The following is a 21515-nucleotide window of genomic DNA, read 5'->3' on the forward strand; positions in this document are numbered from 1 at the left end:
ATACAAAGATACCAAAAATATACCACAAGAATACTAAAATATACTGTAGGATTTATTTGGTATATCGATATTGTACTACGTTCAAAACATACCACAGTTCAATAAAACCATGTTATAAAAATATACCGAAAATATACTACAAAATACTAAAATATATATTTGGTATATCGATTTTGTACTATGTTCAAAATACACCATAGAGTAAAAAATATACCAGCTTATTAGCCAACTATACCAAAATATAGCGCAAAATACTAAATTATACCGAAGACTATATTTGGTATATCGATTTACCAGATTGTCAGCCAAAGCCACTAAAATCAATTTAAAATATATACTTTATAAGGTCGGATATGCCTTCTTCTTTCATAAAGGCACAAACTTGTAATACCCTCCTACCCTATTGGGTATCGGGGTATAAAAACGTTGCGAATATTTGCATAAGAATAAGCAACAGGCCCACGACAACGCCGAAAGAGAAACGTGTTTGGAATTTATACAAGTTAAATAGCAAAATATTATCATGTTTCTTGGATGTCGTCGACATTGTTTAACCTATTCACAAATAAAAGACGAAAAGTTTTTATTTCAATTTGCTGAAACTAGCGCATTTATTAAATTATTCAAAGAGCAGTACAAAAACTTAAAACAATTGCATAGCCATAGCTATCAGGCTATGTTATAATATGAAAATAGTTGCTTCTCAACTTTTTTTTTTTTTAAAGAGTTTTGCTTAATGTTTAACAAAAATTGCTTTTGCATTTAGGGAGTTTTTTTTTTCTTTTTAGCAATTAACTAAATAAACAAAGGGAGCATTTAATGTATTAAATGGCATAAGGCTGAGGAAGGATTCAATCTAATTTATATACGATAGTAAGTAGTATTTATAAATGTTTTCTTAAGCTCCCCTTAAATTTTTGAAAAGTACATAAAGCAAGTAAGAACTAAGTTATATATTGAAAATGAATGGGAAGTCGCTATTGTTTTACATTTTTGATAATTAAACGCGATGCCTAATTGATGGTTGGTTGATTGATTGATTGATAGATTGGTGGCTTGATTGCTTTACAATAAAAAAAACCATATGCAGTAAATTAAGATTACATTATGTACGTACATTTTACAAACTAATATCAAAGTTTAGTTATCAACAGTTTAATTTGTGACCGTCGCATGCAGCATGCGCGTGCCTTTGCCCTCTTTCTATATAGTACACTATACAGATAATACATGAAATAGCTCTGATACAGTACACGCTACTTTCCATATATATAATCATTATATATTTCCTATAGATGGTGCATGGATTAATTCATTAATTCATTCATACTTGTGTTACACAGTAGTAGTATTAAATTTGTTGCTATTTATCTGTTTTTGTTTTTGTCTATGTAGCTGTCTCTGCCTCTGCTTCTGCTTCGGTTGTTACGTTATGGCTATAAACTTCAGTGTTCAGTGTTGCATCAACGTTTCCTTTTTTCTCTTTGCTTTTGTTTTTACAATTCTTACAACTTCTTCGTGACGTTCTAACTTACATGCAATTATCAATGACTTTGTATGCATTACGCGTTTATCACAATTTCATTTGTTAATTTCCATAAATGTTTTCTTTTTTGTTTTGTTTTGTTTTGTTTTGTATTTCTATTTAGTATCTCTATGTGTTTGTTTGGGTTTTGTTAATTCAATTCGCTGCTTGTCGATGATTTTTGGGATTTTTGTTGGATGCGATTCTATTGTCAACTATTTTGTATAGTTAATAGGTATTAAATTATGAAAAACGTTATATAAAAAGATAATCAGGCTTTCGGTTGTACGGGTAGAAACTTCATGGTCTAAATGTCTATTTATGTGCTACGTATAAAAAAGTGTTGCGATTCTTGGTATAAACTCAAAATTCAGTTGGCAAATCATAAATATTGAAATACAGCGATAAGCTGGCTGCAGTAAAGATGTCAAATTTGACCGTTGTTGCTGTTGCTGTTGTCTCCAGCAAATGTTGTTGTTTGTGGTGCTGCTGCTTCTTCTCCTGCTCCAGGCTTGCCTGCATTCAGTTTCGCTTTAACTTTGAGCAACAGCGCCTCAAATGAATCCTCCTGCGGTGCAGCAGCCGGCGCTGCCTTGGGAAACACGTACGAATGGTAATTATTGATGCCGGCATTGTCTGCAAAATTTACAAGAGAGCGAGAGAGAGAAATTAAATTAAATTTCTTAAATCAATTTAGTGGTTAACAACAACAACTCACCCAAGTCGGCGTACGATGCGCGACAGAAGGCGCGTCTGCCCCCGAAACTAATGTCATACATGTTGATTTGCGCATCCCGAGGGCTTGTGTCGATGGCTGTGAATGCGTCCTGCGCACGTTCAAAGGTCACAAAGCCATACTTCATGCTGCGAAGGAGACATTTAAATTGAACTTTAATTCACTTTCTCTGCTACAATCACGCTTGCTTGCTGTCAACTTACCCATTCTCCTTGTAGTGTATCGTTATCTGTTTGATGCTGCCGTAGGGCAGAAATTTGCGACGCAGCATCTCCTTTGTAGTCTCCTGCTCAATGCGTCCCACGTAGACAATGCGGCGCTCCTCCACCGCTGGCTGCGACACATTGCGGTCCACGTAACCACGTCGATTGTTGTTGCTGTTGCTGCTGTTGTTCACAGTTGGCGAACGCGAGCGTCGCAACGGACTGCGACTGCGCTCGCGATCGCTAAACTCTGATCCCGAGGTGGAACAATTGTCGCGCGTTAGATTTTTCGAGCGGCGTTTGTTGTAGCTGGTGCGACGTTGTCGCTGCTGCCGTTCGTACTTGCCCGACTCCGAGTAGGATGAGGAACTCACCGAGCTGCGATGACGCCGTGTGCTACGCGATGAATAACCACCGCCATTGATGCTTCCCCCCACGCTGCATGCGGCAGTCGCATCTGAGTGGCGCAGTCGCTCTGTTGAGTTGGAATTGGAGCGAGAGCGATACGAGGCCATGCTGCTGCTCGAGGATGAGGTTGAGGAGCCACTCGAGCTGCCATTCGAGCCATCGACGCGACGCTTGCGATAACTGCGACGCGTGCGTTCACGCGACTGACGCGCTGTGGGCAACGTGAGGAGCGGAAATTCGGGTTGCAGATCTGTCTGAGTGCCCATGGAAACCATTCGCTTTCGCACACGATTCTTTGCCAGATGCATGATGACCTTATCCTCGCCATGCTGTGCATTCTTATCCGCCTGCGTCGCTGTCGCTGCTCCCGTTGTTGCCTCTGCTCCTGCTGCTGATGTTGCGGCCAGAGCCACGCAATTCGTTTGTCTCACAACCTCGCTCTGTATGCTGGCAATCAAGGAGTTTGTCATATCCTTGCCCGCCTCGCTGCTGTGCGACATGTTGTACAGCAACACCGAAGACTTGAGCAGTGAGCGCGACGAGGGCGTCGTTGTCTTGTTGTCCCTGAGAGCCACGCTCGCCTGATGCGGCGGTATCGTAATGTCTGTGTTGCAGCTGGCCGACACAATGATGATCTCCTCGTAGTCAGCGTGCAGTTTGCTATTCGCAGCACCTGCTGCCTGCGCCTCCGGCTCTGGCTCATTCTCCATGCAGTACGTGTCCTTAACAATATCCTTAAGCGGCGGCAACTTTGTCACGCGCGGCACCTTCGCCGACACCCGCGAGTCGATAATCTTCAGCTGCTGCGCACGCTTCAGCTCGAGCATGCGTAGCACTTTGTTTTTGGCCACCGTTATGGGATCTGTGGGCGGAGCTGCTGCCTGACTCGTCGGGCTCTTCAGACTGTTCACAATGCTGCAGATGGCTGCCTTTTGCGGCGATGGTTGCGTCTTCTGCACCGGCATTGGTGGCGCCACCACCGGCATCTTGCTGGCCTCCAGCTTGGGCTGCTTGGCAGGCACGGGTGTCTGCTGTCTTGCGGATGTGGCTGCAACTCCGCCGCCACTCTTACGCTGCTTGTACTCTTCCAGATTCAGCTTACGCTTAGGCGCAGGCACCGACACGGGCGTTGGAGACGCTGCAACTGCCGCAGTGGGCAACAACGCAACAGCCGCATCGCGTTCATGCTTCAGCAACGCAAGATTCTTGCCGCCCAGACCGAGCCCAGTGTTGATGAGCTGCTTACAAGCAGCTGCGCCTTTGTGGTTAGCCTCTTGCGCCTTCTTGGCCGCTGCCTTCGACTTGCCGCTCGTCGCTGTGCTGACAGCTGCCTTGCCGCCCACCTTGCGCTTGAGAAATTCGCACTGCTTCTTGTTGGGCACCAGGCAAATGTTGTTGCTGGTCTTTGGCTTCGCTGCACTGGCTGCACTAGCTGCTGCTGCTGTTGGTGCCACTTCTGTTGCCACGGCTGCAACTGGAGCTGTCTTGGCTGCCGTTTGACTTGACGCCGCCTTGTGCTATGTGAAGACACCAGTTGAAGAATGAGTTACATGCTTCAATGTGTGTTTTGGTTGGCTGCCCAGCACTTGATACTCACCTCGGCAGAGACAATCCGCTGTTTCGGCTGTTTGGGACTCCACGATGGATCGGCCTTCACATTGTCCACATAGCACAAATCGTCAGCGGGAGCCGTTTGTTGCTTGGCCACCCACAACGATTCATCCACATCGATGACATCGACAGTTTCCACATCAATGATGGAATCCGAGTCGTAATCAGAGTCACGACTCTTCGACGAGATAATCACAGGCTTTGGCAGCGCTGTGACCGGTTTCACAGCTGGTGTTGTTGCCGCCTTTGCTTTGACTGGCGCTGCAATTGGTAATGGGACAGCAGCAACTGGAGCCACTGCTGCGATGGGTGCTGGGCTTTGCTCCATCGTCTTCACCGCTTGCTTCGCGCGCAGTGAGCTGAGATTGTCGGCGAAATCATCCTTTGTGATAAAGTCGGCCAAATCAAAGTTGTTCACATCGATGTTCAGTCCCAGGGCATCGGCATCGGAGCCAATTGTATTCGTGCTCAACGTGCGATTCTTGCGCTCATCCTGCAAGGCAAACATATCTGCCGTCAGCAGATGTCCAGCATCACCTAAGGAAGCCATCGGCTCATCGGGCACATCATCATCGTAGTCGCTCGAATGCGATTCGTAATCGCCAATCGAGGAGCTGTCGGTGCGTGTGCGAAATGTTGAATTGCTACACTGGCTCTGCACTTCATCGCCAGCCACATCTTCATCGTCATCCTCATCATCATCGGAGTCAATCAATGCACTCAGCTGACGCTGTTGCTCATAGGCAGCCTCAACCTCGCTCCCCGAGATGTGTCTGTAAACCTGACCATTCAGCACATTCGCATCATCGCTCAGATGCTGATCGACAAAGTCGCTGTAGATGAGCTGTAAATAAAAGCAATAATTAGTAACTATTATAAAGTAGTTTGAGGGCTTTCTATCTTACCAAGTTCTTGCTGTTTTGCAGCTGCTCATCGGACTCCTTTTGGCCAAGCAGCGATTCATCTGTGGGCGCAATGGGCAAAATGCCATTCAGCGTGTCAGTGAGCTGCAAACTATAAGATAGAAGTGTCAATAAGATTGGCAAATGAGTGTTTAGAAAAGACTTGACTTACTCATCATTGGCGGACCAGAAATTCGGTTCTGGATCATACTTGACAAAGTTACCCTCGAAGGGATCCTCGTGAAACACATTCAGCATGCGTGAATCCATTACAATTAGTTTGTGCAATCAATCTGTTAAAGAAATAGATGAATACACAGTTAAACCCGATTGTTTTGCTATCTTAGGCGGCCATGAGTTTTCGTTGAACATTTAATATAGCCTGAAAACTAGTTTTGTGCATTTTCAAAGCCCAGTCAAAGCACATTTCGAAATTTTATAGAGGAAATAATGCCTCCCAGAAAGGTCATAACTCGACGTCAGCGCAAAGCGGCCGAAGCCAAGCGTCAAACGCAGGAAGAAAGCATTCTAGAGAGCAATAATGTATCGTCGATGCCCCTTGCTGGCTGGCCATCGAACAATAACCATCAGAGCATTACAGAGCAATTTGAGATCAAGCCAAAGCGTCAAATTGTTGATGTTGTGGAGACCGAGGGCCCAACAAGGGCTCACAATATTATCAACGATCCGAACGAGGCTGGAAATGTCATCAAGTCAAAGACACAATCACCGCCAGAACTGCCAAAGGAGCAAAGCAGCTCGTTAAGCAAATCGATGACACGCAAAGCAGCTGCTACAATTACGAGAATTCAGAGATTGTCCATGGCGACCGACACAGTGGTCAATGAATCGACATCGTCAACCGACAACAGTCTGGACGGGACCATCAGAAAGGCACTCGAAGGATCCGAAAACAAAGGATCACCATGCAAATGTGAGTTCTGTAAAGTGATCTTGAGTTACTTCTTGCCAAGCAAGAAGGCAAAGAGTGGCAAGAGGTCCAAGTATCGAGCAAGCAATGTGGAGAATGAGGAGTGCAAATTGCTCCCATCATTGGGAACTAGACGCCACATTTTGCAGTTGCTGGAGAAGAAGGCGAAGCGACTGGCTCGCCATATGTTAAGACAAAAAGCGAAAAAACCGCTCACTTTGGGAAAAGGAACTGCACTATGTCACGCTTTACCAACTAAACCCGTCATCAAATCTTCTTTGTCAGAACCTAAAAACAAGAACAAAGTTAATGAAACACACGAGGTTGCGGTTAAAGCGCCACATGAAATGACCACGAGCAGGGAAAACTTTCTCAATGCCATGCAGAAGTTGAAGACCCCCTCAGCGCCCGTCAAGGTGATCGGCAACACCGGATACTTTGTGCTAACTGGCACCAGGGTTGAGTTAGCCGTGCAGCTTGCCGAGTTAGAAGAGGGTCACAACGTGGTCATCCGACGTTGCAGAGTGCTGATGCCAGGCGTGCCTGACGCGGTGGAACCGCAGCTAGAACATTTGGAACAGCATCGAGAGGAGATATTGCAGCAAATGCACGCCAAGCACGAAATGTTGGAACCACGTCGTCAGCGGCGTGTCAAGCGACCCAGCAAATACCATTAAATTATATACGCGATTTAATTGGAATAATTATTAATCTATATCTCACAAATTGTACTATTTAAAATTCAGAATTTGAATATCCACGTGCAGCGAATTTAAAAATCGATAACTTTGCAAAGTGGCGCGCAGCAGTCAACAAGTTGGCAACGCTAAAAGTGCACCGCCGAATGGTCGCACAAAAGGGAACGGCAAAAACCAGCGTGGCACGTTTTTTTCTCTTCACGCAGGCAGCAACATGCTGTTGTTTTTTTTTTATTCGCCATGCGGCATGCCGCTAGTCGCCAAACAATCGAAATGCTAAATGGTTTATACTGTTTGTTGAGTTAAATGCTTCAACAAAATTGTTGGGTATTTTTTTTAGGCATCACTTTTTTTTTTAAACAAATCGTCATCGCACAAAACAATAACAACAAACACACTTATAAATACACAGACAGCCATGCTTGCGCACACTCACATGCAAACACACACGCACACAAACACTCACGCACGCACCAAACACCGACAAGGCGACCACGTGTGTGTTTGTGCCGCCGCCGCACCATGTGCTTTTTGTTATACATGTGTGTGTGTGCTAATGCTAAATAACAATCTCCTCTTTTTTCATTTCTTTTTAATAAAGTCTACTATCACATTTCACACACGTACACACACTCACACACAGGTTTTTGTTTAGAAAGCCATTTTCTTGATAAATTCAAAGGCGACGGCGACATCGCATAGGGTTTCGTGCGAATTTTTTTTTGTGAACAGCTCGTGTATCAACGCACTTGTAGACGGGCGGGAGGAGCACTTGTCTTTCTTTGAGGTGTAATTTTTTGATTTACAAAAGCAAAGGCATTACCTTAAAAGAGCACTCTGCTCTACACTCGGCTTTAATTGTTTATTACTTTAGTCACTGCTCGAATTAGTTATTAACAATTGTTGCAGTCGTCTAGTTTGTCTGCTTTAACCTCACATGTTGAGCGCCGCGTCTACAACGCCAACGCACAGTTTTAAAATGTTTAAATGTTACAAGACGACCCACGTTTGGATTGTTTATTTTGGTTCTGGGATTTTAATTGGACTCTCGGCAACCACCACACGGATTTAATACGATTTTTATCTAATAATTAATGAATCACATTGCTGAATGATGTTGTGTTCACGTGGACGCGAGCGAACGGACGCACGACCGCGGGGAACGAAACTTATTTACTATTATCGCAGCGCTGGCAGAGGGCGGTGAGTTATCGATGACAAAATCGATAACCAAATCGATTCTTTTTGCGGACAAGTGACAGTATAAATTCGTTATTAATTAACAAAATTTATTTTTATTTTGAAAAAAGTTTTGTTTAAAGTTAAACTTTTGTGGGGATGTGACCAGAAACTGCACGTTATAGGATATACCGAAACACTAAAACCCTGCATTGCTAAACGGTTACACTGTCCTAGGGATTGCACAATATTTGAAAAACGCGAAAAAAATGAATTTCACATTCCATTCGGATCTTCGTCTACCGCTGAGAAATGCCATTTTGCGGCCCAAAACCTAAATCGAATATAAAGTAACGGCAATATTTAAATGGTAGTAAAAGTCGAAAAAAAAATTCGCTTTGTTTTTTTTTTTAATATTTTGGTACAAAGAGCAAATCGATTTTCTCAACAATTCGATTTTAATCGAAGTTAAGCGATGTGACCGATCTTACAATATATACGTTAATTTACCGATGCGATTCGGTATATACCATTACCACTTTTGTCCGTTAACAGTGAACTTAACAGAGTATTAAGCAGAGAACCGGTGGCGCAACTTTCAAAATTCAACAATGTGTCAACTTCTAAGGTGTTTTGCAATTCAATTAAAACCAACTGGTCAATTTACTATGTTTGATAAACAGTTTTATTTGTATGTACTTTATTTATGCATCCAACTCTAGCAAACCAAGGCGAAGGTAGGCTAGTTGATTATTATATTTTGCAATTGTGATCAATTTGTAAAAATGTTGCCAAGCATATTACATTAGGGCGAGCGGGATTAGCACATATTTCGGATCAAGTACAATACATTATGTATATTATTTGTTGTATATATAAAAAAGAGGGTACGGTTACATTTGCTGTGTTGTATATATTAGACAATGCGGAAGAGAGATAAATATTTAACGCCGCTTAACGCTAGTCCATTCACCATCATCGCCGGCCTTGTTTTCTGTAAAAAATAAAGATAATCATAAGTAAATGTATGAGAATATATATATTTTTGGACACTCACCCTTGTCCTGGGGCTGTTCGCGCTTGGGAGCAGGTTTCTCGTCGCGTGGCGAGGGAGCAGTGCGCCAGTTGCCGCCACCACCGCCTCCTTCCTTGGGTCCAGCGCCAGCACCGCGATTGTCGCGTCCATCACGACGCTCGCCTCCAGCTGGGCGACGATTGTCACGATCGCTTTGGCGGGGAGCATCGCGCCAGTTGCTGCCTGTGTCACGAGCTTGATCATCATTACGACGGAAACCACCGCGATCATCGCGGTCGTCACGGCGTGGTCCATCGTTACGGCGGAACGAATCACGATCGCGGTCACGATCGCGGTCACGATCACCACCGAGGCGATCACCACGCTCGCGGTCACGATCACCACGCTCACGGTCGCGGTCACCACCACGATCACGGTCACCACCGCGACGCCACTTGTCATCGCGTCCACCAGCTGGAGCACCACCTCGCTCGCCACGATCAGGGCCGCCTCCGCGTTGAGAGTCGGGCTCGCGACGCACACGCCATGAGGAATCGGCGCCACCTTCGTTATCCTTACGCTCGCCACGGTCACGATCATTACGGTCGCGATCGTTGCGGTCAATGCGATCATTGCGCTCTCCGCGATCACGATCATTGCGGTCGTTGCGATCATTGCGCTCTCCGCGATCACGATCGTTACGGTCATTACGTTCGTTGCGGTCGCTTGGAGGAGCATTGCGACGCCATTCACCGGCACCACCGGCGGCAGCTGCTGGACGCTCACCACGATCGCCACGTGGACGCCAAGTATCGCGTTCCTTTTCGCTGCGCTCACGCTCGACGGCCACCTCACGAGCCAGACGCTCGCGATCCTCTTGAATCTTGCGTTCGGCTTCCTCCTCCTTGGCACGTTGTTTCTCGTACTGCTGACGACGTTTCTCATCCTCGGCTTCGCGTTCCAGGCGACGAGCCTCGGCGGCTGCACGCTCTTCGGCCTCGCGAGCATGACGAATCTCCTCCTCCTTGCGGAAACGCTCCTCTTCCTTGGCACGCAAAAAGGCCAAGCGGCGTTCCTCGCGACGGCGAACAACGCGATCGGCCAAACGCTTCTTGCGCTCCTCGGCAAGCGCAATGTCAAACTTCTTCAACTTCTCGACGTAGAGCGAAGCACGCTCCTTCTTGAGAGCTTCGAGGAACTCATCGCGATCGGGATACATGCGCTTCAGACGATCTTGCTGCAGCACAGCATCCTTGCGATCGGAAATAGCCGTCTCGATACGAGTTTGTTCGGTGGCCTCCCAGAACTCCTTATCCTTAGCATGTTTCTCAGCCAAATACTTCTCGAAGAGCGGAATCTCCTCTTGACGCTTGGCACGCTCGAAGTAATCGATCTTCTTCTCCTGCGACTTGAGCTTCGACTGCAGCTCCTTGCGCTCACGCTGCAACTCTTCGCTCTCGCGCATTGCGATTTGCTCGGCATCGAGCTTCTTGATGCCCTCTTCGTCGAGCTTGGACAGCATCTTCTTGCCGTGCGCTGTCTGCGAGATTTGTTGCACCTTCTCCTTGAGACTCTTCTCCTTGATAGCCTGGATCTCGTTCTCGTGGCGCTTGCGTTCGCGCTCCTCCTGCTCCTGCTCGAGGCGCTTCTGCTCGGCCAGCTTTGCCTTGCGAGATTCCTCTTCGTGGCGACGTGCCTCCTCCTCTTCGCGGGCGTTGTTCTGCTTCTCAATGAACTCCTTGCGATCCTCAATGATTTTCTGGCGCTGCAGAATGCGTTGATGCTCGCGATCCTTGATCTCATGATAATGATGCACCATCTGAGTGCGCAGCTTGGCGCGCTGATCACGCTCACGATTCGGATAGACAATGGACACAGCACGCGTCAGCACTGTCGACATGTTGACGAGCTGCGAACGAATCTGCTCCGAGGGCATAGATTGCAGAGCGGGTCCATCGGGACGATACTCGCGTTGACTCTCGGTCAGATCGGTGCCAAAGAAGATGCTGTTGCGCTGATGATCGATGCGAATCTGCATGTCATTGTGACGCACCGACTCCACCAGCAACTTCTCCAATTCGAAGAGTTTGCAGAAAGGGGCCAGCTCGAGCAAACGCTTGAACTCGATGCTCTCGTACACCTGCGAGATTTGGCGAATCAAGCGCATGATGGTCACATCCTTCAGAGGCTGGATGTAGGGAGCGAGCAGGGTGTTCTCGGTCTCACCGCTCTCAATGGTGTCCACAATGGACTGAATGCGCTTGCATAGGTTCAACGGGTTGAAGTCAACCTCCAACCAGTTGTACAAGTTGCGGAACTCGTCCGACACCAGATTGGGCACATTCAAGCGCACCTGGCGAAAGAAAGGGATTAGCACAAGTTAATTGATCAATTATTGATGCAACACTTACAACTTCGCGTATGAGCGAGACACGGGTTGGTGGCTGGGGCAGACCCAGCAAGACGGCCAGCTTTTGTGCCTTCTCCAGCGGACTCTTGTCCGCCTCAATGAAGCGATCGAATTCCGGATGAGCCGATGGCAGCGGAATCGAGAGAGTAGCCAGCAGCACGTGAGCTGCCATGCGCTGCAAATCATCCTTGGTCAAGTTCTTCTTGAGCTCGCGCGTCAGCTGGAACAGCTTCAACAAGGCGGCAGCGTGGAAGAGCTGATTGCCAGCCTTGCTAAAGACCATAGCCAGCTTCTGGTAGTAGTTGGCCATAGTTTTGGGCACCGGTGTCTTCTTGGACATGGCCATCAGACCATGAATGTCCTCAATGGCTTTGTAGGCCTCCTGCCACAACTCCATCTGTATGGCCGAATCAAGCAGGTATAGCCTAGTATCCAGGCACATCTGCTGCGTCTCCACTTTGTTGATGGATACGCCAGTGGTTTGGTTGCTGCTCTTGCAGATATCCTCGAGATGCTTGCGCAGCTTGTCGCACAGACGACGGAACTCGCTCTTGCGATTGTACTTCAAGCAGAATTGGAAGGCCATGCGAGCAATATCATGATACAGGGCCTCACAGTGCGTGTTTACACGCAGCAGCTCCAAGCACTGGCAATAAGATTCCCAGAGGAACTTCACCCAGGGCAACAGAATAGTACGATCCGAACGATCCTGTGCATCCTCACCGCACACAGCGCTCATCAAAATACTCTCAGGGGTGGCAATGTTGTCCAGATCGTCCAACTCGAGCACAGCAACGGCCGCTGAGGATTGAGCTTGAGCTGCCTCGGTGTGCTCCTCGGCCATCTTCAGATAGCCTCGAATTACATTCTCCAGGGAGTTCACATTCACCAGCTGGAACATGTTGCGGTACTGGAAGAGACCCTCCTTGGCAATGTGGGACTTCTTGAGCTCCACGCACAAGTACAAGTACTTGAACATGAGGGGCTCAATGACCGTCTCGGAGTAGGCATAGTTCCAACGCTTGTTCCTGAACACCTCTTGCAACGTGTCCAAGGCACGCAGTGGTTTTCCCACCTCAATGAATTCTGCAAAACATCAGAAAGGGGGTGGGGGGTTGATGAAAGGGTAAACGAGTTTCAATTGGCCATTCACAATGCGCGGCAACAATACGCACTGCGAAACGGGTGAGTGACATTTTTGACATTTCACTTTGACCAGCTCATTCGTAGCCGCATGGAAAGAAAATTTTTCACCCACTCACCATTAGCTCGTTTAAGAGCATTTTCCGGACGTTGCGTGTAACGCGCCATTTTCACTTGATAACAATTTTATGCACGGGCCACTTAACTAATGTTTTTCACTTTGCTTGGGCAGCTTTGAAGCTTGCTGTAGCTGAAAATTTATTAAAATCTTCGGCTCGCCTACGTGTGCGCCTCAGAAATTAATGCGAAAGGCCGTGTCGATTACAGCGTGACCGTAAGTGCAATTACAAAATATACTTTTTCGCGTTGCAAACGAATTATTGGTCGGCTGGTCACACTATGCAATGAGGATGATGAAACTTGTTGTTTTAGGCTTTGGGAACTAGTTTAAGAAAATTTAATCTAATATGTTGATTCCTGAGTTTAAATACAACACGTTCAATTAAAATGCTAATGTGTCTGACAACTAACATTTGCAAAAATTAATTTTTTGGTATTTTTTATATACCAAACAGCTAGACACACAGTTTATGAAATGGTATCGATACTTGCGGCGCTTGTACAAAGTAAACATAAACAACAGCACATGTTGTTATAATTTGTTCGCACAATTTTGATTGAAATGACAAAGTTTTGGAAGAAGTATGTACTTTGGTTTGCCCAAGAGCATGTTGATTTTCGAGTGGCTGAATTCGAGTCAATCGTCAAGCTGTTCGGTCTGGAGTGTCGGCATTTTTCCGACAATCGCTTAGTAAGCAACTCGAATACTTCGATTCAATTGTTATAATTAATTGTTTATAGAAACCCTTTTGGCTCGTGGAATTTCCCAATGATGAAACCGCACTGCAGTACGCTTCCCGTTCGGTGGCATTGCGCTCCATCATTGAGCTGCAGGCACACGCCAAGACACTCCCAGAATTCCACCAAAGATTAAAGACGCAAGTGGACACAGATCGAGGAGCACTCTCGCAATATTTCAATGCGCAGAGCTTTAAGGTGACAGTGGAGACGTACAACAAACACTTTACGCAGCGCGAAAAAGTAGACAAGATCGAAGCCATGGACTATTTGCCACTCCAAGGAGCTGTCAATCTTAAAGATCCTCAAGTGGAATGGTGGTATCTGGAATTCTGGGGCTTGGATCCAACAGATGTCCCTGATGCACCCGAAGATATAGTCTTTGGTCGCATGCTAGGCCAAGGACAGCGACACCTGATCAAGCAACTGTCGCTGAAACAGCGCAAGTTCATTGGCAACACCAGCATGGATGCCCAGCTCAGCTTGCTTATGGCCAACCAAGCGTTGGTGAAGGATGGCGATTTGGTCTTTGATCCCTTTGTGGGAACTGGTTCGCTGCTGGTCAGTGCTGCCAAGTTTGGTGGCTATGTTCTGGGTGCAGACATTGATTTCATGATGTTGCACGCGCGTTGTCGTCCAAGTCGCATTACCCAAAAAGTGCGCGAGAAAGACGAGAGCATCAGAGCTAATCTGAAGCAGTATGGCTGTGCAGAGCGCTACATGGACGTGGTGGTGGCTGACTTCTCCTGTCCGCTGTGGCATAAAAGCATGCGTTTTGATAGCATAATTACAGATCGTAAGTATGATCGAAGAAAGTAGCTCTATTGATGTCTAACAAGCTTTGTCCATTTGTTAGCTCCTTATGGCATAAGAGAGGCAACGGAGAAGGTGGAGAACAAGTCGCATGGCAAGGACAACACACGCTCGCCGGACATGGCGCATTATCCTTCCACTTCACACTACTCCCTGCAACATTTGTACACGGATTTGCTTCAGTTTGGAGCGAAACATTTGCGGCTTGGCGGTCGTCTTGTTTGCTGGCTGCCCTTCCATCGGTTAGTGGCAGAATCTTTATAGGTATAGTAGCAGCATTTAATAGCTTTACCCTTTGCAGTGAGGATTACAATGAGGCTATGCTGCCGCAGCACACGCATCTCAAATTGGTGGCCAACTCGGAGCAGCTGCTGGCGGGGAACACAGCGAGACGTCTGCTGACGTACGAGAAGTGTACAGAGTACAGCGATGACAGTAGTCCAAATCCTCTTCCTCAAGAGCCTGGACAAGACTTTAGAGAGCGCTACTTCAATACCAATGGTTCGCTGGAATCTCGGCAGGATCGGCGCATGCGCAAAGCAGCGCAGCGGGAAGAGGGGCGACTGCAAATGGAGATGCGAGGGAAAATTCCCTGCGATGGTCGCGCCAAGAAATGTGATTTGAACAAAGCGCGTTTTGACTAAATAATTTACTAACTGACATGTGATGGTGGTTTACTATAATTGTTAATTCGGCTAGTTTGTGACTCGTTCTTGGTGTTGCTCCAGCAGCTGGCAATTGAACTTCTTGGCCAGACTCGCTAACAAGGCAGCAGTCGCCTCAGATAGACTGACCTGCCGTTGGAGCTGCTCACTCAACGAAGTGACGCCCTTGCCCTCAATTCCGCACGGCACAATGTGTTCGAACCAGCTCAAGTCAGTCGAGCAATTGAGGCCAATGCCATGGGTGGTGACATAACGCGAGCCATGCACGCCAATCGCACATATCTTCTTATCGCCCACCCAAATACCCGTGTCCGCAGTGGTGCTGGCATTAAGTACTCCCAACAGGCGACATGTTTCGATCACCGTCTGCTCTAAAGTTGCAACATAGCAACGCATGCTCAGCTTGAATTGACGCAGATTTAAGATAGGATAGGCAACCAGTTGCCCAGGTCCGTGGAAGGTAATGAGACCGCCGCGATCTGTGCGATGAAATTCGGCGCCCAGCTCTCGCAATCGTTTTTCATCCTCTTCCGTGTATCCTTTGGTGCGTATTCCAATTGTGTAGACAGGATCGTGCTCCAGAAGCAACAGGAAATTGCGAAACTCGGCGAAATCCGCGGTTTTTTGTTTGGCCAGTTTTTGCTGCAACTGCAGACCAGCTGTGTAACTCAGGCGTCCAGCGCGTACAACAGTGATTAGGGGTCTAACGACCATAATATAATTAAATATTTAAAGTATATCACACTTTTGGTTTCTAAAAAAGCTGTTTTATTTGTAGTAGTGTGACCACAATCAGTATTTTTGAAATTTCCAATATAATACGGATAGTATATACAAAAATGCAGAAACTGCGGTAATTTCTATAACCAGCACTCTGTATTGTAATTAGGCAATTTCCGATTTTATCGAGTAATAACAATGCTATTTATTATATTTTATAATTTAATTTGCATAATAATAACAGCTAAGTAACCGTTTTTTGGAAACACCCTAAATAATGCCTCCAAGAAATTTAATCGATATGCTAGTTCGTTTGTCAGCCCTGCTGACGCTCCGGGTGATTGGCAAGTTGGTATTCTTCTTGCCACATACACTCACACACGCAAGCATAATATATTATTTGTGTTAAAAGTTATTGCAAAAAAGCGAGCAGTGTAGCAACGTATTTATTATTTATGTGTGTCGTTGCCACACAACTAACGCAAGCAGCAAACAGCAACTTGCGAATGCAAAGACTGCGCGCAACAATTGACGCACTACACAATCGCATGAAATTCTAATAGGACTCTCAGCGTCAGTGCGAACGAGAGCGTGAGCAGAGCAGAAAGTGAGTGAGTGAGTGAGTGAGAAAGAGGGAGGAGAAGAGCAAAAAAAAAAACGCGCTGGCATTGGCACGGGGCTGTTCCCGTTGTGTTGCGGGATATGACGACACGGACACGTCAGGATGAGCGGAGCGGCATCGTCGACGTCGATGAGGCAATTGCCGCCACATATCATCAGCTGCCGCCGCACAGTGCCGAGTTGGCGAACTTTCTGGCACATCAACAACAACAGCAGCAGCAGCAGCAACAACAACACTTGCTGCATCAGCAACAGCAGCAGCAGCAACAACAGCCAGGACAGGGGCCGTTGATGTGGCCACCACCGCCACCCCCGCATTTAGGTGTTCAATATCCGCCCCATCATCCACACCCACCACCACCACCGCAACATCATCATCAGCATCCCCAACAACATCCCCAGCAACATCAGCAGCCACAACAACATCCTCAACAACAACCACCGCAATCTGCGCACGTCTATAACGAATATTTGTACAACTTGGCTTACCCAGGAGCAGCTCCTGGCCAACCCGAGACCTACTCTGTGCTCCCCGTGGGCCATGGAAACTTTTTGAAGGTTTATCACTGCTCCGAGAATGCTGTAAACGATGTCTACGCTCAGCAAGCAGCGGCTGCTGCGGCCAATTTCTCGCATATCAACATGGCAACACTAAACCAGCATCAGCAGCAACAACAACAGCAGCATCCACATCATCAACAACAACAGCAGCAGGCAGCTGCTCCCCAGGCACAGGGACAACAACAGCCTCCGGTGCAAGTTCAGGCGGCAGCTGCTCAACAGACGCCACTCTATGAGCTGTTTGCCACCAATCCGCTGTTGCCGCAACCCGAAATGAACATTGCCACGCAACAGCAGCAACAACAACAACAACCACAGCAGCAGCAGCAACCACAACAGCAGCCAGCACCGCAGCAATTCCATCAGTTCGATGAGGCTGCTGTCATCTCTTCAAACATTGCAGCCAGCAACAGCGCCAACATGTTCATCAACAACCTGGTCAACAACTGGTCGCCAAATCTCACAGGCGCCAGTTACATTCAGTTTGGTGGCGAGTTGCCAACGGAGCAAGTCAACAATAGCTACAAGGAAGCCACGCCTGCCACTCCATTGGCAGCGCCAGTTGCAACAGCTGTTCCACCAGCTTTGACGCCACCACAGCAATGCTCGCCAGTCAAGTTGCAACAACAACCGCCTCAGCAGCAGCAGCCGCCAGTTGTGCTGCCGCCGAAGAGCGTGGAAGTGCCGCCCAAGCCAGCAGTGGAAGTGGTCAACAACATAGTCCCAACACTTAACACAGCCGCAACACCAGCAGCTGCAACAATTGCAACAACTCCAACAGCAACCGCAGCCGTTGCAGCCACTGCCATTAAGAAAGCTCCCATTGTGGTGCCGGGAACAATGCCCGAGGGCAAGAAGCGCATTGTGGCCGAGGTGAAGCCGATGCCCATGTCCTACTCCGATGTGCTGAGTAAGGGCAGCAGCTTGCGCAGCAGCTCGGCGACAATACACGCCAACAGCAACCTCGGCGAATCGCGTTCTGTGAACAATTTGGAGAATGGACATGCGCCGCAGCGTCGTCAGGGCAAGGACGAAGGCAATGGTAATCGGGAGCAGCGCAACAATGCGAAGCGTTCGCCATTGCATGAGCTCAAGGATGTGCCCGGGAATACAACAGGACATCGAGGCAAGAAGCGACAACAGCAGTCAGCAGTGCAAAAGCAGCAGCAAGTGGTGAGTAGCAGTTGAAATATTTGGTTAAGTAAACAGTTAAATAAACTATCTTTTACAGCCACTGTTGCAACAGCAGCAGCAACAACAGCAGCAGCAGCCAGCAACACAGTCGACGCTGAGATCAAGCAAACCGCTGCAGGAGAAGAAGCGTCCAGTGCAGCTGAAACTCAACAATAGCAGCAGCAACAACAGCAGCAATCTGAATGGTTACGCCAAGGCGAGCAGCGATAGCAAGGCCAACAACAACAGCAGCAGCAATGGCAATGGCAACAGCAGCAGCAGCAATGCTTCGAACAGCAGCAACAGCCAAAACTACGCAGCTCGCAAGTCCAACAGCAATCGGAGCAACAGCGGCAACAATGGCAACGCCAACTACTCGAATGGCAATTCAAGCAACTCAACGGGTGGCAACAACAACAACAGCGGCAGCAACAACAACCACCACAACAGCAGCAGCAGCAACAACAATGTCAACTCGTCGTCCTCGAAGCGTTACGCGACTTCATCGAATTCGAATCTAGGCTCCAGCTCCGGCTCCTATTCGTACTCCTCGAAGCGCAATCGCAGCGGTGGCTACGCCTCATCCAATTCGCCATCGCATGCGAGCAGCTCGAATCGCAACTATGAGCTGGCCAAGCGGATACTGCACACCTGGTGGATCTACACGCTCAAGTTGCTCACCTGGCTCTTCTATCTGGTCTACGATATTGTCGTCCTCGGCTGCAGCATGGCCTACGAGCGTCTGACCACAGCGTATGTGGCTGGCGTTGCGTATGCTCGCCAGCTGCACAAGGAACTGAAGCAGAACTCGGGCAAGCCGAGCATTTGGTGGCGCAATTATTGGCGTCGCTTTGATGCTCGCTTCAAGAAGAACTCGCGCTGGGCATTCTGGCGGCGATTCTACAAGCGAAAGCCTCCCGAGGCGAACGCTGAGGCTTTCAAGACGGGTCGCCTGCCGCAGACGGGCGAAGAGGCCATGTACTCGCTGCTGAATTGCAAGGGCAAGGATGCCTACAGGTGAGTAAATGTTTAAACATTTCTTAATTCAAGTCAAGTACTTAATTGTCTTTTGTTTCTACAGCATATTGGGCGTGCCAGCGGACAGTCCGCAGGAGCAGATACGTAAGCACTACAAGAAGATCGCTGTGCTGGTGCATCCCGACAAGAATAAGCAGGCAGGCGCCGAGGAGGCGTTCAAGGTGCTGCAGCGTGCATTTGAGTTGATCGGTGAACCGGTAAGTAGAGTGAGGATAACTACAACTTAGATGGGATAAAGGCAAGAGTCATAAAAGTAAATGGATATATCTAAAAAGAAGGAAGAGATTAAGCCATTCTTGGTTAGAATCAATTGTAACAATCATCACTCTTTTATGTGATGAAAAATTAGCATTTAAATAATTCAAAATTACCAATTATCAATTGTAACAATCATCACTCTTTTATGTGATGAAAATTTGTCATTTAATCAATTTCAAAACAACTAGTTATCAAATGTAACAATCTTCACTCTTTTAAAAGAACAAAATTGTCATTTAAATAATGACATTTAAATAATTCAAAACAACTAATTATCAATTATAACAATCTTCACTCTTTTAAGTAATGAAAATTGTCATTTAAATATTTTCCAAATGATCATTTACACACTCTTTAACATTTCATTTAAGCAGTTGCTTCTACCCATCAAATGTTGTACACCATTTACTAGAAATTAAGTCATAACTTGTACTCACTGTTAATTTCTTCACTCTAACTAACTTTTATTGTCTATAACAGGAAAATCGTCTTGCCTATGACCAAAGCATCGCGGAGGCATTGCACGCGGAGAAGGCGTGGACGGAGCTGCACGATTTGTTGTCGCAGTTGCAAACCAAAATGACCGAGGCGGCCAATACTATAAGGTAAGCAGTCTATTATATTTTATACTATCTAAATAATTGCTAATATTCCAACTTAACTATCGCCAAACAGATGCAGCACCTGTGCGCAGCGTCATCCTCGCAAACTAACCGAACGTCCTCATTATGCGGCGCGTGAATGCGCTTCCTGTAAGATACGCCACTCGGCCAAAGATGTGAGTAAAAGATCTCAATCTCTAGCAGAGCACAACTAATTGTATTCCTTCTGCAGGGCGACATTTGGGCAGAGACTAGCATGCTGGGTCTGCGCTGGAAGTATTTGGCATTGATGGATGGCAAAGTCTACGATATAACCGAGTGGGCCAACTGCCAGAAGGGTGCGCTGTCGCATCTGGAGCCCAATTCGCACATGGTGCAGTATCGCATTGTGCGCGGCGCTCAGCAGCAGCAGCAGCAACAACAACAGCAGCAGCAACAACAGCAACAGCAGCATCCCCATCAACAGCAGCCACCGCCGCATCCCCATCATCCCGGTGGCCCAGCCAGTGGTGTCAGGTGAGTAGCCACTTAATCTTCAAGAGAAACAAATTCAAATAATTCACTGTTTGCAGCGAGGCAACTTTGCATGAGTTTCTGGACAACTTGTACAGCGGACAGCATCCGGGAGCACCGAATGCCACACCATTTGCTGGCAATGCACGTCGTCGCGCCCGTCGCAATTGATACGATGATGATCGGAGGAGGCCGTTTGCTTGGAAATAGAATTAAGATGTTTTTAAAATCTCTAATCTACAGTTGGCCGTTGGCTGCTTACTCACAGATACAGATACCAATATAGAAGCAGATACAGATACAGATACAGATACAATTACCGATACAGATACAGATTAGATGATAACCCCCACTCACAGGCCAACAGCAGCGCAAACATCTCTCACTTTGCACACCCCAAACAAAAACAACTCAACACACACACACGCTCCATAAACACAGCAGCGCCTAGTTCTATGTTTACTCTACACATAAGTACAATGACTACAGATTACAGATTACAGATTACGAATAGATAGCTGTTTGAGATGATTTTTCGTTGTACTACTCGTCGTCGTACTCGTCGTGCATAAGTATCAATCAAATGATGATAACAATTGCCTACCACTTAAGTAGTTGACTTCTGTGTTCTACATTTTACATATTTTACACTTACACACTACACTTTACATATTACATATTTTACTTTCTGCCTACCCGCTTATGGACGGACAGCTTAACACGCTTAGCTCGTAGCAAAACAAGTCTAGATCGTAAGTTTAAAATAATATCGATAGACCGCAAAACTGCAACCGGATCGCTGCAATACGTCCTGCGTTGGCGTATGCTCTCCGGCCAAATATGTAAAATCTAACACATCCGAATTATAAATGTTAATAAAACCGTATAGAGAACCTACAAATCATTTTTGAATTTATTTTGAATTTGGCGCC

General features: G+C 46.9%; 4 protein-coding genes across 4 annotated transcripts; 2 read left to right on the top strand and 2 right to left on the bottom strand.

Moving 5' to 3' along the window:
* Positions 1-580: 580 nt before the first annotated feature.
* Positions 581-13102, bottom strand: LOC117574470 (uncharacterized). Its single transcript, XM_052006923.1, has 10 exons — positions 12881-13102; positions 11620-12704; positions 9251-11561; positions 9167-9187; positions 5558-5672; positions 5389-5497; positions 4470-5327; positions 2465-4389; positions 2244-2389; positions 581-2161 (listed from the first exon to the last, which is right to left on the bottom strand). Exons 1-10 carry the CDS (start codon positions 12927-12929, stop codon positions 1953-1955), a joined length of 6828 nt encoding a protein of 2275 aa, XP_051862883.1. The 5' UTR covers positions 12930-13102; the 3' UTR covers positions 581-1952.
* Positions 13103-13361: 259 nt separating this feature from the next.
* Positions 13362-15094, top strand: LOC117576109 (tRNA (guanine(10)-N2)-methyltransferase homolog). The gene is made up of 4 exons (XM_034260667.2): positions 13362-13572; positions 13623-14415; positions 14476-14674; positions 14734-15094. Exons 1-4 carry the CDS (start codon positions 13444-13446, stop codon positions 15074-15076), a joined length of 1464 nt encoding a protein of 487 aa, XP_034116558.1. The 5' UTR covers positions 13362-13443; the 3' UTR covers positions 15077-15094.
* Positions 15095-15127: 33 nt separating this feature from the next.
* Positions 15128-15866, bottom strand: LOC117576110 (putative lipoyltransferase 2, mitochondrial). Its single transcript, XM_034260668.2, has one exon. The coding sequence runs from the start codon at positions 15809-15811 to the stop codon at positions 15128-15130; it is 684 nt and encodes a 227-aa protein (XP_034116559.1). The 5' UTR covers positions 15812-15866.
* Positions 15867-16168: 302 nt separating this feature from the next.
* On the top strand, positions 16169-21476 carry LOC117574549 (mediator of RNA polymerase II transcription subunit 12). Its single transcript, XM_034258421.2, has 7 exons — positions 16169-18172; positions 18231-19189; positions 19254-19407; positions 19949-20073; positions 20144-20246; positions 20303-20586; positions 20643-21476. Exons 1-7 carry the CDS (start codon positions 16520-16522, stop codon positions 20752-20754), a joined length of 3390 nt encoding a protein of 1129 aa, XP_034114312.1. The 5' UTR covers positions 16169-16519; the 3' UTR covers positions 20755-21476.
* The last annotated feature ends 39 nt before the right edge of the window (positions 21477-21515 follow it).

This window comes from Drosophila albomicans, chromosome 2R (genome assembly GCF_009650485.2).
Source record: "Drosophila albomicans strain 15112-1751.03 chromosome 2R, ASM965048v2, whole genome shotgun sequence".
In the NCBI taxonomy this organism is placed as follows: Eukaryota; Metazoa; Arthropoda; class Insecta; order Diptera; family Drosophilidae; genus Drosophila; species Drosophila albomicans.

Excerpts from the sequence above, each read along its gene's own strand:
- LOC117574470 (XM_052006923.1), bottom strand. The coding sequence starts at position 12,929 with ATGGCGCGTTACACGCAACGTCCGGAAAATGCTCTTAAACGAGCTAAT. Across the intron at positions 5,498-5,557 it reads TTCTGGTCCGCCAATGATGA|TTTGCAGCTCACTGACACGC; the intron begins GTAAGTCAAGTC and ends TCTATCTTATAG. Across the intron at positions 2,390-2,464 it reads ATACACTACAAGGAGAATGG|CATGAAGTATGGCTTTGTGA; the intron begins GTAAGTTGACAG and ends TCTCCTTCGCAG.
- LOC117576109 (XM_034260667.2), top strand. The coding sequence starts at position 13,444 with ATGACAAAGTTTTGGAAGAAGTATGTACTTTGGTTTGCCCAAGAGCAT. Across the intron at positions 13,573-13,622 it reads ATTTTTCCGACAATCGCTTA|AAACCCTTTTGGCTCGTGGA; the intron begins GTAAGCAACTCG and ends AATTGTTTATAG. Across the intron at positions 14,416-14,475 it reads TGATAGCATAATTACAGATC|CTCCTTATGGCATAAGAGAG; the intron begins GTAAGTATGATC and ends TCCATTTGTTAG.
- LOC117576110 (XM_034260668.2), bottom strand. The coding sequence starts at position 15,811 with ATGGTCGTTAGACCCCTAATCACTGTTGTACGCGCTGGACGCCTGAGT.
- LOC117574549 (XM_034258421.2), top strand. The coding sequence starts at position 16,520 with ATGACGACACGGACACGTCAGGATGAGCGGAGCGGCATCGTCGACGTC. Across the intron at positions 19,190-19,253 it reads AAGGGCAAGGATGCCTACAG|CATATTGGGCGTGCCAGCGG; the intron begins GTGAGTAAATGT and ends TTGTTTCTACAG. Across the intron at positions 19,408-19,948 it reads TTGAGTTGATCGGTGAACCG|GAAAATCGTCTTGCCTATGA; the intron begins GTAAGTAGAGTG and ends TGTCTATAACAG.